The sequence below is a fragment of the Equus caballus genome, chromosome 7, assembly GCF_041296265.1.
Source record: "Equus caballus isolate H_3958 breed thoroughbred chromosome 7, TB-T2T, whole genome shotgun sequence".
NCBI classification, from domain to species: domain Eukaryota; kingdom Metazoa; phylum Chordata; class Mammalia; order Perissodactyla; family Equidae; genus Equus; species Equus caballus.
Genome location: NC_091690.1, coordinates 59,333,645 through 59,354,981, shown reverse-complemented (window position 1 = coordinate 59,354,981; position 21,337 = coordinate 59,333,645). Strand labels below are relative to the sequence as shown.

General features: G+C 36.4%; 1 protein-coding gene across 2 annotated transcripts in view; it reads right to left on the bottom strand.

Annotated features, from left to right (window-relative positions):
- NOX4 (NADPH oxidase 4) overlaps positions 1 to 21,337 on the bottom strand; it is a 146,413-nt gene that overhangs the window by 83,330 nt on the left and 41,746 nt on the right. For both annotated transcript variants that reach the window (XM_001489131.6, XM_023645592.2), the window contains exons 8-11: positions 19,984 to 20,064; positions 2,634 to 2,847; positions 499 to 663; positions 310 to 372 (exon numbers count right to left, since the gene is read on the bottom strand). In XM_001489131.6, the coding sequence (XP_001489181.2) occupies positions 310 to 372; positions 499 to 663; positions 2,634 to 2,847; positions 19,984 to 20,064 (523 nt within the window). The remainder of the gene's footprint in view (positions 1 to 309; positions 373 to 498; positions 664 to 2,633; positions 2,848 to 19,983; positions 20,065 to 21,337) is intronic.

Here is a 21,337-nt window from a genome sequence, read left to right as displayed (position 1 = left end):
GCTACATACTTCATAAAAGGAAAATTGCAAATATCCAGGAAACTTTCTGCATTTTTAAATCAACAAGCTTTAATATATTTTAAACATATTACTTCCTGAATTATAAAGTATCAAAAATAATAAATAATAAAGTCACAAAGTTTCTGGACAGATAATTATATTTCTTTGTTAAAAAAAATGGCTTAGTTAAATATTTAGGACATTATGAGAGCCTTAAATGATTTCAAGAATGAGGTAGAGTACATACAGAAAAAAGAAAAAGATATATTTTACTCTCAAAAATTAAAAATCAAAAAACAAATTTCTTACCATTGTGAGGGTAAACGGATGGTTTTCTAATGCAGACACACTGGGACAATGTAGAATAATATACTAGAAAGCAACAAAGATAGTTTTTAAATGACCAAGAATGAAGTTCAAGTATTCCAATGGTCTGCTAACTTTCAAAAATTATACAAGGATAAAGGGTATTTTAAAAGTTGCTGACCACTGACTCACCTGGCCAGGTCTTGCTTTAAAATTTTCTTTGACCATTCGGATTTCCATGACATCTGAGGGATGACTTATGACCGAGATGATGGTGACTGGCTTATTGCTCCGGATACACCTGTAAAGTCTTTCAGCACAATACAGGCACAAAGGTCCAGAAAGCCAAAGCCAAGTCTAATGGAGAATTTGTGAAATACACTTTAAGAAATACTTGTATTGTAGGAATCTTTATATGCTGCCCAACTGTTTATTTCACACATTACAGGAATAATATTTTAATCTATATTTTAAATAATAAAACAAACAAAAATGAGTAAAAAAAGAAGTTGCTCACTGCAACTTATTCAAACAAGACTAAAGTATATAATAAAAGGAAAGTAACATCAAGACCCTACCCTCAAACCACTGCCCTGAGTATAACTACCATGAACAGGTCAGCATATATCATATATGTTTCATATATCCTTCTGTGCACACACATTTACACATGTGTATGTAGTGCATATACATAACATCACCTAAAGGGGAAAAAAAGGAAGTTAAAAGGTCAAATAAATCTGAAGATGATTTTAGAAAAAAATGTACAAGTCCAATGTTTGTCAGAAAAAGAAAACCCTAGATACTTTTAATGCACATAATGTATATGCATAATGCATATATCCATAATATACACACAATGTAAAATATGTATATGTACATATCTTTAAATACAGGATATACTAGGCACATTGTTTAGAGCTTACTTTCACAAAACAAATATAATATGAATAGAAGATAATATTTGGAATTTGGAAAGCGTGACAATTTTGCATGTGTGCTGGATGGACAGCCCCGATCCCAGGATAAGTGTATATTCTTGGCAGTGCAGAGGCCTGCGTGGCCAACACTTCTCCTACAGCTGCACATCTATCTCCCTCATCACTTGGAGGCCTCCAACCCAAACTTATTTTAATCGTCCCTTTTTAAAACATTATTTACTTTGTTATTCCAGATCTTTCTCCTTCCACACAGACACATCATGCCTCTCTTGACATTTACTTCAACACTGTGTGAAGAGCAGGCATCACAGGACCAGCTCTGCAATGCAGCAGGCTTGCAGCTTTGGGACAGTCTCTTACCCTTTGAGCATCAGGTTCCACATCAGCAAAATGGGAGGCCCAATACCTGCCCTGCCTAACATACAGCACTGCGTGAAGCCCAGAAAAGTTCTAAAATTGTAAAGTCAGATAGAAATCTAGAAGACTATTCTTAATAATAAACGCAAGACTAACATACTCATCCAAAGTCATCTACAAACTCACTCTACCTTTTGACTCCTCTTTTCTTCTGTTCTTAAAACAGACATTTGACGTCACCATCCCCTACTTCCACTTGGAAGGCAAAGACAGGGGGTCATGCCCACACGGGCAGCTCCCATAGCCACGCGGGAAGATTAGGGCCCTTATCAAACTACTCACTGGGTATTTGGGGAAGCAGTTGTCCAAGAGCAAGCATTTTAAATGAAGACCAGGTTTTGCACTCCACTTCTACCATGGATTCGTGTGTAGAGTTGCTCAGGGCATTTTACGTACTTAGGCCACAATTTCCTCATCAGAAAATTGAGGATGATAGTAATTGCTTCAAAGAGCTACTAGGAATCTTAAAATAGATTTTGCCTACAGTACATTTTAGCATAGTACCTAGCAGATGATATTAAGTATTCAATAATTGATTTTATAATTTATTATTTATTATATACAATATTGTACCATAATATTATATTACACTATAATAATAATTAGTATTAGTATTAGTTCTTTCACTATTGTTTTTATTATTCAACCTATTTTTCTCAATGGATAAGAAAAATATCTTTGTCACTTCTCTTGTGGCAAGCACCAGCACCACAGTATGAAAAGATCATATGGTCCGTTAAGCAAGAATTTTCTATATTCTGTAATATCATAGGCCTTTCTCCTTGAGCTGCCTGCTGCCTACAATGGAACAATAGGCACTAACTTGCTGTTAAAACATCCTAAAATGTTCTACTCTATAAAAATAATTGCTTTATAGACCTTCAAAAACATGTTTACATGCAATGTTGAGCAATAATTATGGGAACACGAACTTTGCAGAGACCATCAGAGACACAGAATTAATCTGACCTGTGGAAAATTAGCTTGGAACCTGGGCTCTTCCTTACAAATCTTCACAAATGTTTTCTGGGTAAGTTCATCTGGTTTTGAAAATTCTCCAGAAGAGTCATGAAAATGTTCTGAGAGATACTCTGGTAAGTGAATATTCTGGTAGCGGGTTCCATTAAGACTGATGCAGCCAGGAGGGTGGGTGTCTAAATTAGTTTGATACTTCAGCAGCCCTCTGAAATTAAATTAAGAAAAAAAAAGAGGGAGATGAAAAAGAGATTAAAATCAGGGGATGCAGTATACGAAAATAACCTCGTTTTCTTGTTAACTTTATACAACATTTATCCAAAAAGTGTTCCTCCTATATTTCACTTAGGACCAATTGAGAAATCTTAAAATTTTTAGCAAATTCTTTACTGTGAGATTAAATCAAATTTTCAGTCCCCAAACAAATGCCACAAACACGTTAGGAAAGAACATATGTAATTTTCCCAAATATTCTTGAATTTGACAGCCTTTATTTTAAGAAATTAGGAATTCGTGGAATCATATACAAGTTTTCACTTCAATAAACACTACAATGATGAGGACTTCCGCTGTATCTTCAAACACAAATGGAAAAGCACAGGGATCACATTTGACTTGGCAAAGACTGGATAAAACAGGCCTTGTTGATTTAGAGAGACGTGTTAAACAAACATAATAACAGGAACTGGAAGCTTACATCTCCTATGCTCTGAAAACAATTAATATGCAGTAATCAGACCATAAATCTGCTCTTTTCAATTTCTCCATAAACAAGATTGCATAAAAAGCTCAGAATAATTAGGCAGGCAGGAGAGCTTAAAACTCTAAAATCCCATTCTGATTGTTTCATATTTTGTGACATTCTCAGACAAACCATTCAGCTTCCTGCGTTTTGTATTGCTTATCAATAAGGAGTTAAGTAAGACCAACCTCACGGGGACAGTGCATCAAATGATAGATTGTACAGACCATCAAGAAGATCACAGCTGCATATGCAAATCTTGAAGAAAAAAGTAAGATTTGGAAAAGCATTGAAAATTTTTCAGTGTTTTTTATTTTTGTGTTAAAGATATTAAAATTTTGGTTTCCAAAATTATTTCTTCTGGTTGGCTAAGTTTTTAAATTACCCTTCATGCTCTCAAATAATTAATTTTACTACCCTAAAAAGTATATCTTTAAGTACATCACAGCTATAATGATTTTACAAAGATAATATTTTAAAACAACAAAAACTGTAAGATGAATAATGATAGTAAATAGATCCAATATATGAGAGCTAGGAAAGCAATGGGCAAGGCAGACTTTGGCGCACTGCACCATCTACTCAACCTGATCATTCTCCCTTTTTCCCTTTTTCAATTCCCTTTCTCTCTTTACTTTCTTCCCTATAACTAGTCATCATGAAGTCATTAGAGAGCATATAGCATATGTCAGGGGCATCCAAGTGGTGGGCTATATTATATACCATCCATGGCAGGCCACACACACATTTTTTGAAGTAATGCAGTAGATATGGCCTAGGTATGGAGTAAATTAATGGATATTATACAAATATGAGCCAAGTACGTAATCCTTCATAGAGTTCTAGTCATATAATACAATTGTTGTGGCATTATACTTGGAAAATCCATTACTTTGATTCAGTTTGCATTACACATAATGATTTACCCAAACCTGTTGCTCCTATTGACCATCCCGAGGGTAGTGGCTGAAAGATGGGTAGGCCAAAAATCTCAAGCATTTATTCTATTGGCCACAAGTTGAGCAAATATTGGCATGATACGCTTGGCACTGTTCTACGTGGTGCTACAGAGTTCAAAAAGTGGTCAAATCTGGCCCGTAATGCTCCAGAAACTTAAAATCTTGTTTAGAAGGTATCTTGGAAGAAGCTGAACATAAGTCAGACCACAGATAACATTTGAAGACTGTTTTAGTAACAGTTTAGTAATGTATAGTAGATACCAGGTCCAGTACAGAGTAATTTATATACATTTCACATTGTCCTCGCAACTGCACGAAATAGGAATTATTATTTCTATTTTACAAATTAAGAAACTATTTTAATGGGTTAAATAACACCCCAGGGTCACACAGATGATAAGCGGCAGAGCCACAACTTGAACCAGGTCTGACTCAAATTCCATGCTCTTCACCACTCACTATATAGCATGTTAGTTCACGGGATGCTCACAACATACCTATGAAAAAGGTAAGGAACGGAAGATTAATATTTATTAAAAATGCTTGCGTCCGGAATTCTGCAAACATCTATTTCCCACTTAAACTTCAAAACAAAATAATCACAAAAGGTAAGTTTTGCGGGCCGGCCCCAGGGCCGAGTGGTTAAGTTTGCCTGCTCCACTGCAGTGGCCCAGGGTTTCACTGGTTCGGATTCTGGGCGCAGACATGGCACCGCTCATCAAGCCGTGCTAAGGCGACATCCCATATACCACAAGTAGAAGGACCCACAACTAAGAATACACAACTATGTACCTGGGGGCTTTGGGGAGAAAAAGGAAAAAAATAAAATCTTTAAAAAAAAATAAAAGGTGAGTTTTTTATTCCCATTCCACAGATGAGAAACCTAAGGCCTTTGTTTAGGTAAGAGATTAACTAAGTAGTAGTTCAAGCATGGGATTCAGAACCTGATCCTCCTAACTCCGAAAATCTACATCATGCAAAGCAAATCAGTTGGTTAAAGAAGTAGACATCAAGGAAAAGAGTTCAAAAGGAACAAAAGCCTGGAATTAAGGTCCAATGACGTATGTGTGTGTGAGTGTGTGAGTGTGTATGTGAGTGTGTGTGTGTGTTTTGGAAGGGGGCTGCTTAATATCAGGCAAAGGAATGTTATTTATTCCTTCTTCCAAATCATAACAATGTTCAGGTGGAGACCACCTCACGTCCCAATGGTCCTTAGAATGATAAATGCTGTTACTATGCAGTACAAATCTGCAGGCCAGCCCAGTCAAGTAAACAGTGTTGCTGTTCTCGGTATATAAAGAAGCACATAATATTCTAAAATCCCTTTTAATTTTGACAGCTTTACGATATTTTAAGCTACTCTCAAGCTAAATGGCATAGGCTACCTCTGCCTCAAAAGCCCCTTAAAATGACCTTCTCTTTGTCTCAGTTGGTAATTGTTGCCATCAAAGAAACATGGATAAGAGAGAAAAGATCTATAAACAATGATAACCAGCAAAAAATATCATTCATCAAAAAAAATAATCAAGTACAAAATCTCAGGTTATTTGGCTAAATTAGGTGGTAAAGATACTGCTAGGTTCCCAAGGAAGGACACTGGCAGGTTTTGAACTCAGTACTGAAAGGATAGGTATGAGCATGCGAGACAGGTGCTTGATGCTTCAATGCTTATTTCTATAAACTTCATAACAAATTTGTGTGGTAAAGATCAGTGGCCCCATCCTCGAATGAGTGAAAACATTTGAAACTGTTAAGTAGTCTGCTGAAGACCACACTGTCAGTCAGCGGCCAAATCAGAGTCCAAAGGCCATGTTCCTTCCTTGTACCAGGGCTACTCCCCCTGCAGAAGCCCCATGCTACTTATGGACAATATTCTAAAACTTTATGTCTCTACACAGTTATAGATCTGGAAAAGGAGGTAGTATATTACTGCCAAGCCAATAATTTGATGTTATTTTTCAAGTTCAATTAAATGCAATAACTTACATTTTCATTGTACTAATAAAAATAGAAGTGCTCGTTTCTTTGGTACTAGTGCAGAATTTCTTACAATTCTCAGCATATGTACTCTTAGAGCATAATATTTCTTTAAAAATTATATTTCAAGCCCATCAAAATTATTTTATTCTGAATAATTTTGAATAGGAATGTAGACTAGGTATCATGGATATTTACACTGATAGATAAAAATATGATATCATTTCTTCAGTCCATTTACTTCACTGTGACCACATTTGTTAAAATTGTTATATATTATGTGCAGTTTTTATCATTGTTTTGAATTCCTAGTAACTATATTTATTTCAGCAGACATAATACACGCCTTCCTTTGGGGTTTAATGCACTCTTCCCAAATATAACAGAGCTTTAAGTAACACACAGCTCTGCTATCTGCTGAGCAATCCTGATCTTTCTTCTTCCTTATCACCACTGAGGTATGCCTATTTCACATTTATTATTATATTAAGTTTTGAACCTTATTAATTTGATATGTCTTCTGCCTTCAAGAAGCTTACAATCTAGCACTCTGCTATCCAGTAGAACTTTTGATAATGGTGAAAATGGTCTAAATTTGTGCTCTTTAACATAGAAATCATGAGCTACACGTGGCTGTCAAGCAACTGAAATGTGGCTAGTGCAAGTAAAGAGATATATTTTTCATATTATTTCATTTTAATTAATTTAAATCGAATAGCCGCAGAACAGTTATACTTAGTATAATCAGACATGAAAGCAACAACAACAGAAAAGCAAAATGAGCAATGCTATATAGATGTATAGTGCTCTCAAGACTATTAGAGATGATGAAATTTGATTACGAAATTCTGGAAAGAGCTTCATGAAAGAAACAATTGAACGGTGTGAGATTCCAATGGTTAGAGAATAGGAAAATGGCACGCCAATATGAGAGAACAGGATGAACAAACACACATGGTTTATTCCAAAATTAGTAGAAGGGATCATGTCTTATGCATTTATATATCCCCTAATATGTCCATACTCACTGCTAAACCTCACCAGCCTTCTGGCAAGCTTTTTTGCACATAGAAAATCTTCAATATATTTCTAGCGAATTGATTTTTAAAAGCAAATAATAACCACATAATTTCTTTTAACATAGCAAGTGCTTCCAAAAGTCAAAAGGGAACATTCTTTTATGTATTGTATCCTTCATAATTAAATGATAAGTAATTTGAAAGAGAAAAACAGGAAGGGAAAAGATGTTAGTGAATGGTAAACAGAGAGCCTTGCCAAGTTAAGACAGTGATATAGCAGGGGGTAGGGGAAGGAGGCACACACTATGTGGGAATAAGAAAACTTATTATTATTTTTGTTAGTTATATTGTATTATGTTCCAAAGGAGAGATTTTGAAGTATCCTTGGAATGTCTAGTATTTTTCTATCATGAGAAATGAAAGATCTTATGGTGTATCAAAATACATAGTTGTGGATGCTCTTGTTTTTGGCCTGTAAGGATTTCAAGACTTGCTTTCGACACTCAACAGTGTTTCAAAACTAGGTTTCTTTCTTTTTTCCTGTTTCCTTCAAGGGGCATTATAGCCATACTATCTTTTTTCTTAATGCTTGGCTGTGACAAAGTCATAGAAAATAGTACAGCACATAGAATAAATCTTACTAGGTTACAACATACAAATCATAAAAATATTTTATAGCAAAAGTTAAATATCACAAAATACCATGCCTGCCTAAAGGAAAATCACAAAATTGGCCCTATTTTAATTGCACGTTAAACATTTCTAACAAATGCAGTGTCTCTTATGTGACCTTTATGTTTGTGGTGATTTTAATCCTTCTTTAAAATGGAGGAAAAAATCCTTGTCCCATGAGGAACCCGCTTTTTTCCTAGTATTCTATAACACAAAAAATATTTCTTTTCCTTACTGAAAAATTACAACAACTTGTTTCTGATGGTTCTTTTTACTTTGCTTCATGTACAAAAAAAGAGCTTAAGAAAATACATTCAAATTCTATATTTCAAAATCTGCTGGGATTCACTGGCTTCTGTGGAATCCACTAGAATGTATACTACCTAACATCAAGGATTGGTCCTGTGAACAGCTATTTTTCCAGTGCCTATAATCTACAGCAAGTGTTAATAAACATTCACTGAATGAATTAGCGTATAAACAACTTTTCGTTGTGGTTGTTGTTGAAACACATGATTGAGGAATCATCCGTGTTTAACAAACACGAGGTGAGTTTGAACTCAAAATTTACCTTCAAAAAAGATGTCTAGATTTTAGCAAATGGTATTAAATAAAATAGGCCACGGAGTACACTCACCTTCGCAGGAAGGTAGCATTAAACCAATCCACAGCTAACATCTCCCCTCTCCACCCTTGAGAACTGCAAAAGTCCAACCTCAGATCTCAGACCTGCCCGGACCCTGAGCCAATCCTAATCTAAGAAGACGAGTTATCAAGAGAGTCAAGCCTGCCTGACAGCAGCATCTAGAAGGAGAGTGCTTTCCTAAACTAGGGATCCAGTATGCATCAGGGAAACCCTAAGCATCCGGGCACTCATCAAACCAAAGTGTCTACTCTTATCCCCACTTTGGCTCAGCCAGGTCCTTGCCTCTGCATTCTTTCCTGCGTTCTTGCCACTGATACATGAGTGTACTCACATCCTGCAGCTTGTCTGGTGCACACACTGTGTCTAGCTCTTGCTAGTGGCGTTATGCAGAGTACAAGATGGGGCAGTACAGTCAGGCTGGCATCACAGGTGGGTGACCGGTGCAGTCGCACGAGACCCTGCTTTTAGAAAGGCCTGTGATTGGTTCAATGCTCTGTTGTCACCATCTTGAAATGCTTAATACGTTTGCTCAAAGGGGCTTGCATTTTCATTTTACAGTGGGCCCTACAAAGTAAGTGGCATGCCACAGACACTATGGAGCTGGCAAATGTAAACCAAAAAATCTAAGGACATAGCATCAAGATTGGAACCTTTCCTAAGAATGTGAAGTAAAACAGGTCGTTTCACTAAGTTTCCTCATCTGAAAAAGAGAGCGAGCACCTGTTATTCTCTACTTCACAGGTCTATGAAGAAAAGGACTTCGAGCTCTTGGAAAGAAAAGAATATGCAAGCATCCAATATTTCTTAGTATTTCCTCTGCTTTCAGGCTTTATTAAAATGGCAGAGGTGAATAAAAGGATTATTTCACATTTCAAACAAATGCTAATGTACTGAAAAAAACGACAGCCCTTCTCCCCCTCCTTTCTCCCCAACTTTCTCACCCTCTACCTCCAGCTAGAACCACCTGTTATGATAAATCAGATCCCAGGAGAAAAACTGATTAAAATTATGTGAACAACTATTTGGTCTGAAGCTCCCTATTTCTATCCTCAAACTAGGGAAAAAGTAAACTCACAGTTTAGAAGATTAAAAATTCATTAATAAGTGTAGCTTAAAGCATAAACGAATTCAAGTCCATGAAAATGCTCTGTATATACTATATCCCTCTATAAATACAAACAAACTGTACAAGTCTAAGGCATCCTTACAGGAGACAACAGCATGTAACCTCAATCCCCACCCCCACCTGGCTTATAGGATAAAATATCAGCAAAAGTAAACAAATCATAAGACTTTAGTCCAGAATAGTTAGACAGAAAAATCTCTTTTTACATAAAAATGAAAATAAATCCTATGAATGGGAAAAAGACACATGCATGTCTTAAAGATCATAATTGTATATAATGTTATATTTATTAACATATGGAAAACATGTAAATATTACTCAAGGGGGATTTAAATTCCATACAAGAAAGATTTAATTCTTCAGGAATTTTATTCATCCTATACAATTAAATGAAAAGTTCAAAATGAAAAAGTGAAAGAAAACAAAGAGAGATGAAATTTTTTCCTTCTGTGAGCCAAAGAATTTTAGCCACAGAAGTACACAAAAATCCCTAACAAAAATGTGCCAGTCTACAACACAACCAAAATAGTCAAGCTAATTTCTCTGGCACAGAAATTGATGTACTAGTTGCCATAATAACTTATTCCCTAGATAACACTAAATATAAATGACAGTTTCAAAATGGGAATCCAAGTTACAGTTAAAAAAATACAAAGATTATTTTTTATTGTTATCTTCAATGCTTTGATAATTGATGAAAATTGGAAGGACCAAGAATGACAACACATGCCTAAATAGAAGCCAATTAATACAATTCAGCTTAATGCAACAAATACTGAATGAGTGATGACATATGAAAGGGATCCCATGGATAAAGACGGGTAAGAAACATTCCTACCCTCAAAAACACTACTTTACCTAGGATATATCACTCTGCTCTCTTTTCTTTTCTTTTTCATATTGGAACTCACAGATACATAATGGGGGTAGGCAGAAGAAAACCCTGGAATTTTCTACTATTCAACTACAGCTTCAGTTACCACCTGACTTTTCCCTTTTACCTATGGTTTTACATAGTGTGTAATATTCCATACTTCTGGATGTTTGGTGTTTATGTGAATTTCTCTTCCCCCCGGACATTTTCAAGGAGTATTTATGTAGGTTCTTTCTTTTTTCTTATTCTCCATGCAATTTTCATTCTTCTCCTTAATCTACTTTTCTAGCACTGGCAGGCACCACTTTGAGACTTGGTAACAGACTTTAAAAGATGTGGACAACACGTTCACCAAATGAAGAGTTACAAAGACACAGTGTGGCAACAGAAATCCTGACAACAGTATCTCTCCCACTGTATTTTTATTGCCTTTAGTCTAGAGTCTAGCTTTTTTCATTGTTATTTTCAAGTTACGTGGAAGAATTTTTGAGGTTAAAGTATCACATAAATGTAATTCTATTATGAGATTAACTATAAAGTTATTATGTGCCATAACAAGGTTGTACATTTTAAGAAACATTTATAAAGCAGTACCAAAAAGAAGGCATTTCCTTCTTATTGTTTTTTGGGGGCACTAAATTTCACTTCAAAATCTTAGATTCTATGTAACTTGTAACAAAATTGAATTTCTCACTCAAAACACACAAACATACACACACCTGCACTCACCAACTTATATAGATGAACTGGAAAGATATCCTAGATGTTTACATGACATGACTACATTTCATTCACAAGCAAGGGTACCTCTGAAATTGAATAAATAATTCAATAATTCAAGAAAATGGAAGGAATTAAACGCATATTCTGGGGCCAGACTGTGCGGGCTCAATCCCAAGCCCTTTCAGGTCCTCGCTGGATGGCTTTGCACAGTAATTTAATTTAACCTTCTGCGCCTCATTTCACATTTGTAAAAGCAGGGGAACAGTACTTACCTCGTTGCACTATATTTAAAAAAGCACTATATATATATATACTCATATATGTATATGAGTAAAGAGCCAATAACAGTACCTGTCTCATGTTAAATATTACCTAAACTTTGGAAATTATTATGAATATTATCATTATTAGCCTCTAAAATGATAATGGGATTGATAAGTCCATAGCAATATTTGTCAGGTAAGTTCTCCTCACAGTAGCTTTTACGGGAGAAGAAAATCGCCCCAGTAGTTCTTATGTTCCCCACAATCCATTGTTTTCAACTCTGGATAAAACCTAAGCAGGAGATATCAAATGTATAAATTTAATATTATAACTTTCTTGTAAAAATCTAGCTTTAAGAGGCTCCAGTTCAGTTATTTTTAATTTCTTTTGGGCCACATGCAGCTCTGGGAATCTAATGAAAGCTATAGACACACACACACACATAGAGAGAGAGAGAGAGAGAGAAAGAGAGAGAGAGAGTGTATTTCAGGAATTCATGAACCCCGTGAACCCATTCAATGATTCATAGAGATTGTAAACCCAAGTTAAGAACTCCTTTCTATTGAAGGAGACGTAGGACTTTGTGGTAGAAATAACAGGCATCAAACTTACAATAACTGTCAGACCCGTCAGAAATTAAGCATCTGGAAAGTATTCATAACAGGTCACCTGTAAGACTGATGGAGAGTATACAAAAGATTTATCCACAGTCATGAACACTCAAATCCTCAACCTTCTATCTGCCATGGTAGGGGACATCCACATATAATCTCTAAAGTGGGGCAAAGCTAGGCAAATCTACCATCCTGATTACTTTAAGGTTCTGGGCTCCCAAATACCCATGTAGAGCCCATTTTCAAGGAAAGGTCTCCTTCTGTGATTCTGGCTCACGGTCTACCTTAAAAGCAGTCCATCAGCCTCCCTAGAACTTTCTCCTACACATAGAAATAGGCAGAATGACCGTACGTCCTGGTTTTCCCACAGCCACTGCTTAATTATTAATAGTATCCCATTTCATTCTCAGCAGTATCTGGTTTAGACAATAAGTTACATAGTCACTGCAAATCTAGAGACAAGGAAAGGAAAACTTAAATGAAAGTATGGGGAAAGAAAATTTTTCCCCCTCAGTGCCAGAATAGATTGGCTTAACAATCCTACCTCTGGGCCTTCCTTTCCCTGGGTTTCACCCAAGTTCCCATTGACATTCTAAGAAGAGGAGGTGCCCCTCCCCAGGAGGAAGACCACCCAAGCCTCTCCCCCTGTCACATCAGGGTAGGTAAAGAGAGCCCTCAGTGCAAGTGGCTTCTAAAAGACAAGATACTTAGGAACAGCAACTTTTAACACTTAACTATATTACATATATGCCTCCGTCCCCCAAGTATATCCTTAATTTCCTCCTCCCGAGGACATGGTGGAAGGAGGATAAGTCAGAACAAGAAGCCTAACCTCCTAAATATTTGTCTAACCCTGCTTAACTTCCTGAGCCTAAACTCCTGTGAAGCCGACAGTACCTCTGGGTCATTAATGTCAATGCTGATAAAGGCTGTCTACTGTGTTCCCCTGGTTTAAAGAAGAAATGCTTTTAGGGGTCAGCCCGGTGGCGCAGCAGTTAAGTGCGCAGGTTCTGCTTCGACAGCCCAGGGTTCACCAGTTTGGATTCCAGGCGCAGACACGGCACCGCTTGGCAAGCCATGCCGTGGCAGGCGTCCCACATATAAAGTAGAGGAAGATGGGCATGGATGTTAGCTCAGGGCCAGTCTTCCTCAGCAAAAAAGAGGAGGATTGGCAGATGTTAGCTCAGGGTTAATCTTCCCCCCCAAAAAAAGAAGAAATGTTTTTAAAAACATGCACATAGAAAATGATTCCTTTTAAATCCCCTAGGAAAAATAATTCCAACAGAATACAAATCATGCTCTATAATGAACTCTTGCCAGCAAGTAGTCTTGAATGGCAGAGAGCTCTGATTAAAAGAACAATCCAGGTATCATTTAAATAATAACATATGGTCTGAGGCAGCCAGTAGAGCTGGCACAAGAAATTATTTGTACATTGACTCTCATTGCCATTCATACATTTGAGGAGGATGTTCTCCCTCTCTTTTCCAGAATTTTCACATTATAATTCCTCTCTCATGTAAATAAAAAAATAAAATACAATTACTACCCATGTAACACTCCCAAGCTAAAGCCAGTGGGAGAGTTGACTATTGTAAGATCAAGAGGCGAGGCTGCCAAATCTCATTGCCAGTGCATTCCCTCCACGTGCCTTTCAAAGGAGTAGGTTTGGCTCTCAGCTGCGGCTGTGACATTCGTAATTGCTTTTCCCTCCAACATCCCTTTTATCAGTAAGTGAGAATGGCAGTATGAATCTCTTTCTGATGAGTTTTTCAAGTGAAAATGAAGAAACAAATGTCCAGTTACATACACGTCTGAGAAGAGGAAACAGTTTTGGCTTTTTTTCCCCCAAATATCTTCTGAATTAAAATATCTTTAATACAGCACACAAATAGCAATGTCCTAGAAAGGTGTGTTAAAAATTAGAAGGAAAAAATTCCTCAGGAGAAGGCTTGTCTTGTAAATCACAAGATAGACCTTTACTGTTAAAATCAATTGAATTTTGAGACCTGACAATGTCATCAAAATTTTTGCCTTTTCAGGAATATTCTTTTGATCTGCTAAGCAGTTTTTATTATATGCTCATAATATTACTTTGGTGATAGGACAATCTGGGCTTCTCAAAAGTGCTGTCTTTATCAAAAAAAACTGATTCATCAAACTGTTAAATGTGGAGTTTCTTCCTGATGCAGCTATTGCTTTTGATGAAAGTATACTTTTTTCTTGCTAACATTTATTATGTCTATATTCTGCCTATTGCTGCATTCACTTATGTAAATCTGATACAACACTACAATGTGGGCGATTTCATTAATCCCACTTAATAGATAGGAAAAAGAAAGATCAAATTATCTGGCCAGGTCATACAGCTATTAAGTGATGTAGCTCTTAATTGCCTTAGTATATCGACCTCCTAGAAAGGAAAATTCATGTAGTTTAAAGACCCAAGTGAACACCGAAAAGGAACAGCTGAATTTTGAGTATATGAAGTGCAATTTTTTAGGGTGTCATGCAATAGATTTGCTTCTAAATAATTTTTAGAAATCTAAAATAAAGGTAATAGGAATAAAAACTAGGTTAAGCTAAGGGCACAGATAATCAAGGAATGAGATAATTTGGTCCTAAATAATATTTACTGCAATATTTGGAGTGACAAGGTGAGACGTGCACTTTACCAATGTCAGAGCACATACCCAGGAGCACCGCACTGAGCTTGGTCTCCAGCTTTAAAAGGGATGCAGGGAAGCTGTGCCAAACTGAGTGGTGAGGAATGTGGCCTCAGGAATCTGATACCTGGGTTCAAACCCAAGCTCTTCTGCTTACTAGCCATGACTCAGCAAGATACTTCAGCTGTCACTGCCCCTGTTTTCTCACGTGGACAACAGGAATAAGAATAACAACTCATTTTGCCAGGGTTGTTGGGAGGGTCTAAAGAGATCAAACGTTAGTAAGGTACAAGATAAGTACTCAATGATATTAACTATTAATATACTCAAGGAGAAAGTTCAGAATAATGATGAGACTTGAAATACTGTCATTCAAGGAACAGATGAATAGAATCTGGAGAAGGAGAGGGTCTCAATTTCCACAGCCTCCAGAGTCACAGACTTTTAAATCACTGGATAGAAATTAAAATAAAATAAATTCTGGTTCAAAAATGAAAGAGCTTTGTGAGAATCAGAGCTTCCTAAAGATAGAATGGGCTTGTTCAGAACTAGACGTTTACTTAGACATATTGGAGGGAAGATGAAAGGAGGCTTGGTCAAGGGGCTGGCCCTATGGCCGAGTGCTTAAAGTTCCGCATGCTCTTCTTCAGCGGCCCAGTTTCGCGAGTTTGGATCTGGGGTATGGACCTACTCCACTCATCAGCCATGTTCTGGAGGCATCCCACGTACAAAGTAGGGGAAGATTAGCACAGATGTTAGCTCAGGGCTAATCTTCCTCAAGCAAAAAAAATAAAAAGAAGAGGAGGATTGGCAACAGATGTTAGCTCAGGGCGAATCTTCCTCACGAAAAAAAGGAAAAAAAACAGGTTTGGTCAAGATATCTTTTAAGCTTCCTTCAAAATTTGAGATTCTATGAAGAAAAATTGATCTTAGAAAATCATATTGGGCAACTGCTTCTCTTACTGCAAAAAGTCTGCTTAGGGAGAGAAACCGGTCAATAATTTCTAATAGCTTCATCCTTGAAGCCTGAAATTTTTTAAAATTTCTGGCCCACATTGATCTTTCAATTCTCTGAACCACTAGAATTCTTATAAATAAAATATGTTTACCCTTGAGATATGCAGTCTAAACTTATCTCTAGCTCTTTCAATTGATTTTTTTACCCCAAACTAATTCCCAATGCCAGGAGACTAAGGATCATATGTTATATTATCCTTTTACGTCTTGTTATAGTACTGAGCACATTGATGGAGAGAGGACTAACTGCCCAGCAAGCAGTGATTTTCCATTTGAACCTAAAGCATATTGTTTAACAGAAATCTCAATACAAATCCAAGAAACTTCTTTGAATGCCTGCACTTTATTTGTATAATCAAAAGCTAGAGAATGAAATTATCAAGGTATTTCATAAGTACAGATATGTCTAAGTTCTCAACATTGCCACAAATGATAATAACTTCAATAGATTTACTTATAACAGATCACTTATCAATAAAAAAGAACATTTTGAGAAATGTTCCATTTTGAGAAAGCTCTAAGATTTATCAGCAGTAATTTTTCCCACACCAGAAGCATAACCTACATAGCTTTCTTCCCAATTAAGTTTCATAGGATTACAAAGTTTTATTTATAAGATGAATAAGTTCTGGGGATCCTGCATACAGCATGATGACTATAGCTAATCATACTGTATTGTATACTTGAAATTTCCTAAGAGAGTAGATCTTAAGCCTTCTCATCAGAAAAAAAAATAGGTAACCATGTGAGGTGATGGATGTGTTAATTCACTTCATTGTGGTAATCATTTCACAATGTATATGTAAATCATCACATTGTACACTGTAAATATACACAAGTTTATTTTTTTAATTTTTTATTTTTTTGCTGAGGAAGATTAGCCCTGAGCTAACATCTGTGCCAATCTTCCTCTACTTTATGTGTGGGTTGCTGCCACAGCATAGCTGATGAGCTGTGTAGGTTCATGCCTGGGATACGAACCAGTGAACCTGGGCTGCTGAACTTAACCACTACACCACAGGGCTGGTCCCAAGTTTATTTTTTTATTTTTTTCACTTTTTGGTGAGGAAGATTGGCACTGAGCTAACATCTGTTGCCAATCTTCCTCTTTTCTTTTCTTCCCAAAGCCCCATTAAGCAGTGGCATACCCTAGTTGTAGGTCATTCTAGTTCTACATGGGATGCTGCCACAGCATGGCTTGATGCGTGGTGCGTAGGTCCACACCCAGGATCCAAACCGGCAAGGTGAAGCTGCCAAAGTGGAGCGTGCAAACTTAATCACTTGGCCACAGGCCCGGTCCCCCACGTTTATTTTTTAATTATACTACAATTAAAAAAATAAACTTCATAGAAAAAAAAATGTGCACTATAGAATGCTTGTAATTGTGTATTTGTTGCATGACACTTATTTCAGTATTAGAATAACTGTTTTCTTGGGAGTGACCCCATGGTTGAGTGGTTAAGTTCATGCGCTCTGCTTCGGCAGCCAGGGGTTTCGGCAGTTCGGATCCTGGGTGCAGACATGGCACCGCTCATCAGGCCATGCTGAGGCAGCGTCCCACACAGCACAACCAGAGGCACTCACACCTAGAATATACAACTACGTACTAGAGGACTTTGGGGAGAAGAAGAAGAAAAAAAGGATAACTGTTTTCTTCATTTCTACTGATAATATGTAAAGAACTATTAATTCAGTTGGTATAATAGATTATTTATAATTCATCCAATAGATGCCATTTGTTATTTCTTTGTATAAATTAAAGTCACTTTACAAACTTTGTTCTATAAAAGTAAAGTCAAAATTTAAATATGCCTTCTTTTACTTTCAAAAAAAATGGAGAAAGGACTCTCAGTATAATCCTCTTTAAACTTAAGAAGTCTGTTTGAACTCTTGAACCTCCAAAAAAAGAAGATTCTATTTTGAATTACAAAGAAAGAGATTTTTCCAGTCTTAATTTAGTACAACATAAAGGCAAGAGAATGCATAATTAATTATACTAACAAATGATTACATTTTTCTCTCATCTGCTATAGATAGATGATGATGAAGATAGATAGATAGATGATCGAAATCCCGGATAAATCAAGATATTAACCTTTAAAAAAAATCTTAAGACCAATTCTTAGAAGCACACAGCTCCACAAAAAATATAGGGCCCAGTAGTAAAAGATATGAGTTTTTGAGTCAGAATGCCTGGATTTGAATCCCTCAGTTAAGTAAACTTTAGCAAGTTACTCTCTTTAAACCTCAGTTTTCCCACCTGTGAAGGGCGACTAACAATATTATTTACCTTATAAAATTGTGATCCTTTAATGACATAAAGCACCTATATCATTTTGACTTTATACGTAGCACATAGTAAGTATTAAGTAACTGTTTTGAATTACTATTACCGTTGGTAGCATCAGCTTATTCATAGTCCATTTTATGATAATGGCCCTGAACAGACAAACAAGCCATTTAAAGAACAGAATGTAAAGCAGATTTTTTCTACCAAGAGCCTTCTCGGTGTCCTAACGCCCCGCAGAACGTGTCATCCCCACAAAGGGAAATGATAAAACCCAGAGCTTCCCCTGACCATGGCCCTCTTGCCTGAGTGGCAGGAATGGCTAGCTGGAAGTTGGGATTATAACGTGTGGCCATGTTTCTGACACTCTGCAACTAGATGTTCTAGAACCATGGTGCAGAACAAATCTAACTCAACCTACCAAGATAGAGACCCGTTTAATATTGTTGTCTAAACCACTGGTCTTCAAAATCAGGGGCAAAACATATTTTGAACATGCAGCCTGAAATAAAGATATAATTTATGTATATGACCTACTGTACTGACAAAGTACATTATAAAACATTCTGAAAGAAGGATTAACAGCAAGTCTGAACCTTTCTCTAAACACTGTTTCCCTGGAAACATTTGGGGTTAAGATAAATGGAGAATGCCAGCTGTGTTACCAGGCAACATTGTTTATTATTGGTGGGATGCACCTGGACCAGGACTGTGAGTAAACCATAAAATAATTTTAGGACTCACAGACCGCAGCTTCCTGGATGCAGCATGTTCGTGCAACTGAGGGCATCACTTGAGGAGACCTGAGCTGTTACCAAGACACTGGTTCCTGTGGGGCATGAGCCTTTCCCAAGGCAAGGTAGTCCATGCCCATCCCTATAGTCTCCTCATCTTACAAGTGAGTTACTACCTGTGGGGTAAGGGAGAGGAGGTGGAAATGGTTCCTGAACAACTATGGAGACTCCTGCAGCACTGACAACATCCTACCAACATTGTATGTTTTCTATCCTGTATCCTCCTGCTAAACCAAGTGGACCCGATGCCAGACAACGGCCTATTGTGTCATCTGAGCGTGAGTGTCAAATCAAAACCACAAGTCTGCTGCTGGCGATTATGCAGACGTATGCACAGACAAAAATATATTATTTCCTTCCTCTAACCAATAGATTATTTTAAGCACCATACTTTTGAATACACTGCTTGGGTCCACATAGTTTTCAGAATATTTTGGGTATATTCTTTGTATGTTAACAAGCTTAAGATGCTTCCTTTTTCATTTTGTGATTTTCTGGTTTTTTTGACAGATCCTTATCTTTCACCATTGTAAATCTTCGGTTTTCTCTGCAACTATTACTGTCTCTAGACCTGTTTAAACTAAAAACTGGCAACCCCATTGTTACAAATTCTGCAGCATCAAGACATAAGGAGTTTCTGAAAATACAAAACCTCAAATATCTTCTTGAAGTTCTTCACTTCTTACTAACTTTCTTTTAGAGGGTATCAGGATACAACCATAGGCGACTTTAAAAACTACAACATTGTGAGAGAAGTAACTGTCTTTCCACTTTAATGTACTTTTATAATAGTTTCATTAAAACATGCCATGCTAAAAATAGAACTATTTCTTCCATTCTTGAAACTACCCTCAATTTTAAGCAACCAAATGATTTCACCACTTACTATGAAAATTCCTATATATTTCTTTCATTACCTCATTTTTAAGCACACGTGGTTTTAAAAATATTTTTCTTAACTTACCCTGAAACATGCAACATCAGCAGCATGTAGAAGACAAAGAAGAGATTATGAGTATACCAGAAGATGTCATAGTTAGAAACTCTGGAAAAAAAAAAACTTAGTTTCAATGTCACTGTATATTCCATCTCACTAAAAAGATCGTGCATTGTTTCAAACACGTCACAACATACGAAAGTTAAAATATGAGTTCATCTGAGATTTATCTATTAATATGAAAGCATTAACATACTATGCAGAGAGAACCGACAAAAATTATAAGCAACACTTTATCATTTTAAGGTTCTTTGTATTTCAAATAAAGATACATGAAAAGAATTATAACATGGTGTTGATTGTAAAGTTATTATGATGTCAGGCTAAGGAGCAGATAATAATCTGCTAATATGTACTTTTGCTGTCCTTTTACCAATATTTTCAATTTTCAAATGATTTCTAAAACAATCAATGTTCCAATCTCAAAACACATTTTAAGAGTAATTCAAAGAAACTTAAATGGAGAGAAATTAAATAAATACTCATCAAAGTTTTATATTCTTTTCCTGGACAATGTAGTATAACTTAAAAATGACATCTTGGTGTTATTGCCCTGGGGGAGGAGAGGGTCTGAAAAGGAAGAGGTAGGATAAGTAGAATCTATAGAATGCTTGAGAGAAGTAAAAAGACTAACTGTTATTTTATTTCATATGCCTGAGTGGATATTCATATATTAGAACCTTGCAGGTGGAAGGCAGGTATTTACAAAAACCACTTAGACGAGTCTCACACAACTCCTAGAATCTTTTAGAACCCTTGATTTAAGCAATAGCCAATTGTTTCACATGTACTCCATTCAGTTTTTCCTATCATAAACCAGATCATTAACATCCTTGTAACATATGCCTTTTGCACACATCTGATTCTTTTTACATTTAAATTCCCAGAAGTGGAATTGCTAGATCCAAAGGCACACTTTAGTAATGCTTTTCATACCCAACGCCCAATGCTCTCTGAAAACATATTTATCAATTACAAACCCAATCACAGAGTAGGAACACCTGTTTCCCCAAACTCAGATTCTACTTTATAAGTTTTCATTACTTTGTATAAGTGGACTTGGGTATTATTTCATTTGTGTGTTACTTTTAATTCTTCTGTGACCTATCTGTTCATAATAATTACCCTTTTCTATAGCAAAATTTTCTTAATTATGTGTAAATTCTTTAAATTTTAACAATGTACTAGTTCCATGTAACTGCAATAATTTGCCCAATAACATGTTAACTTGTCAATTTTTATAATGTATATTGACATGCAGAAGTTTTAGTTTTCATATTTTTAGGCAGTCAAGTTGTTCCTTGTCCATTTTGAGGTCTCA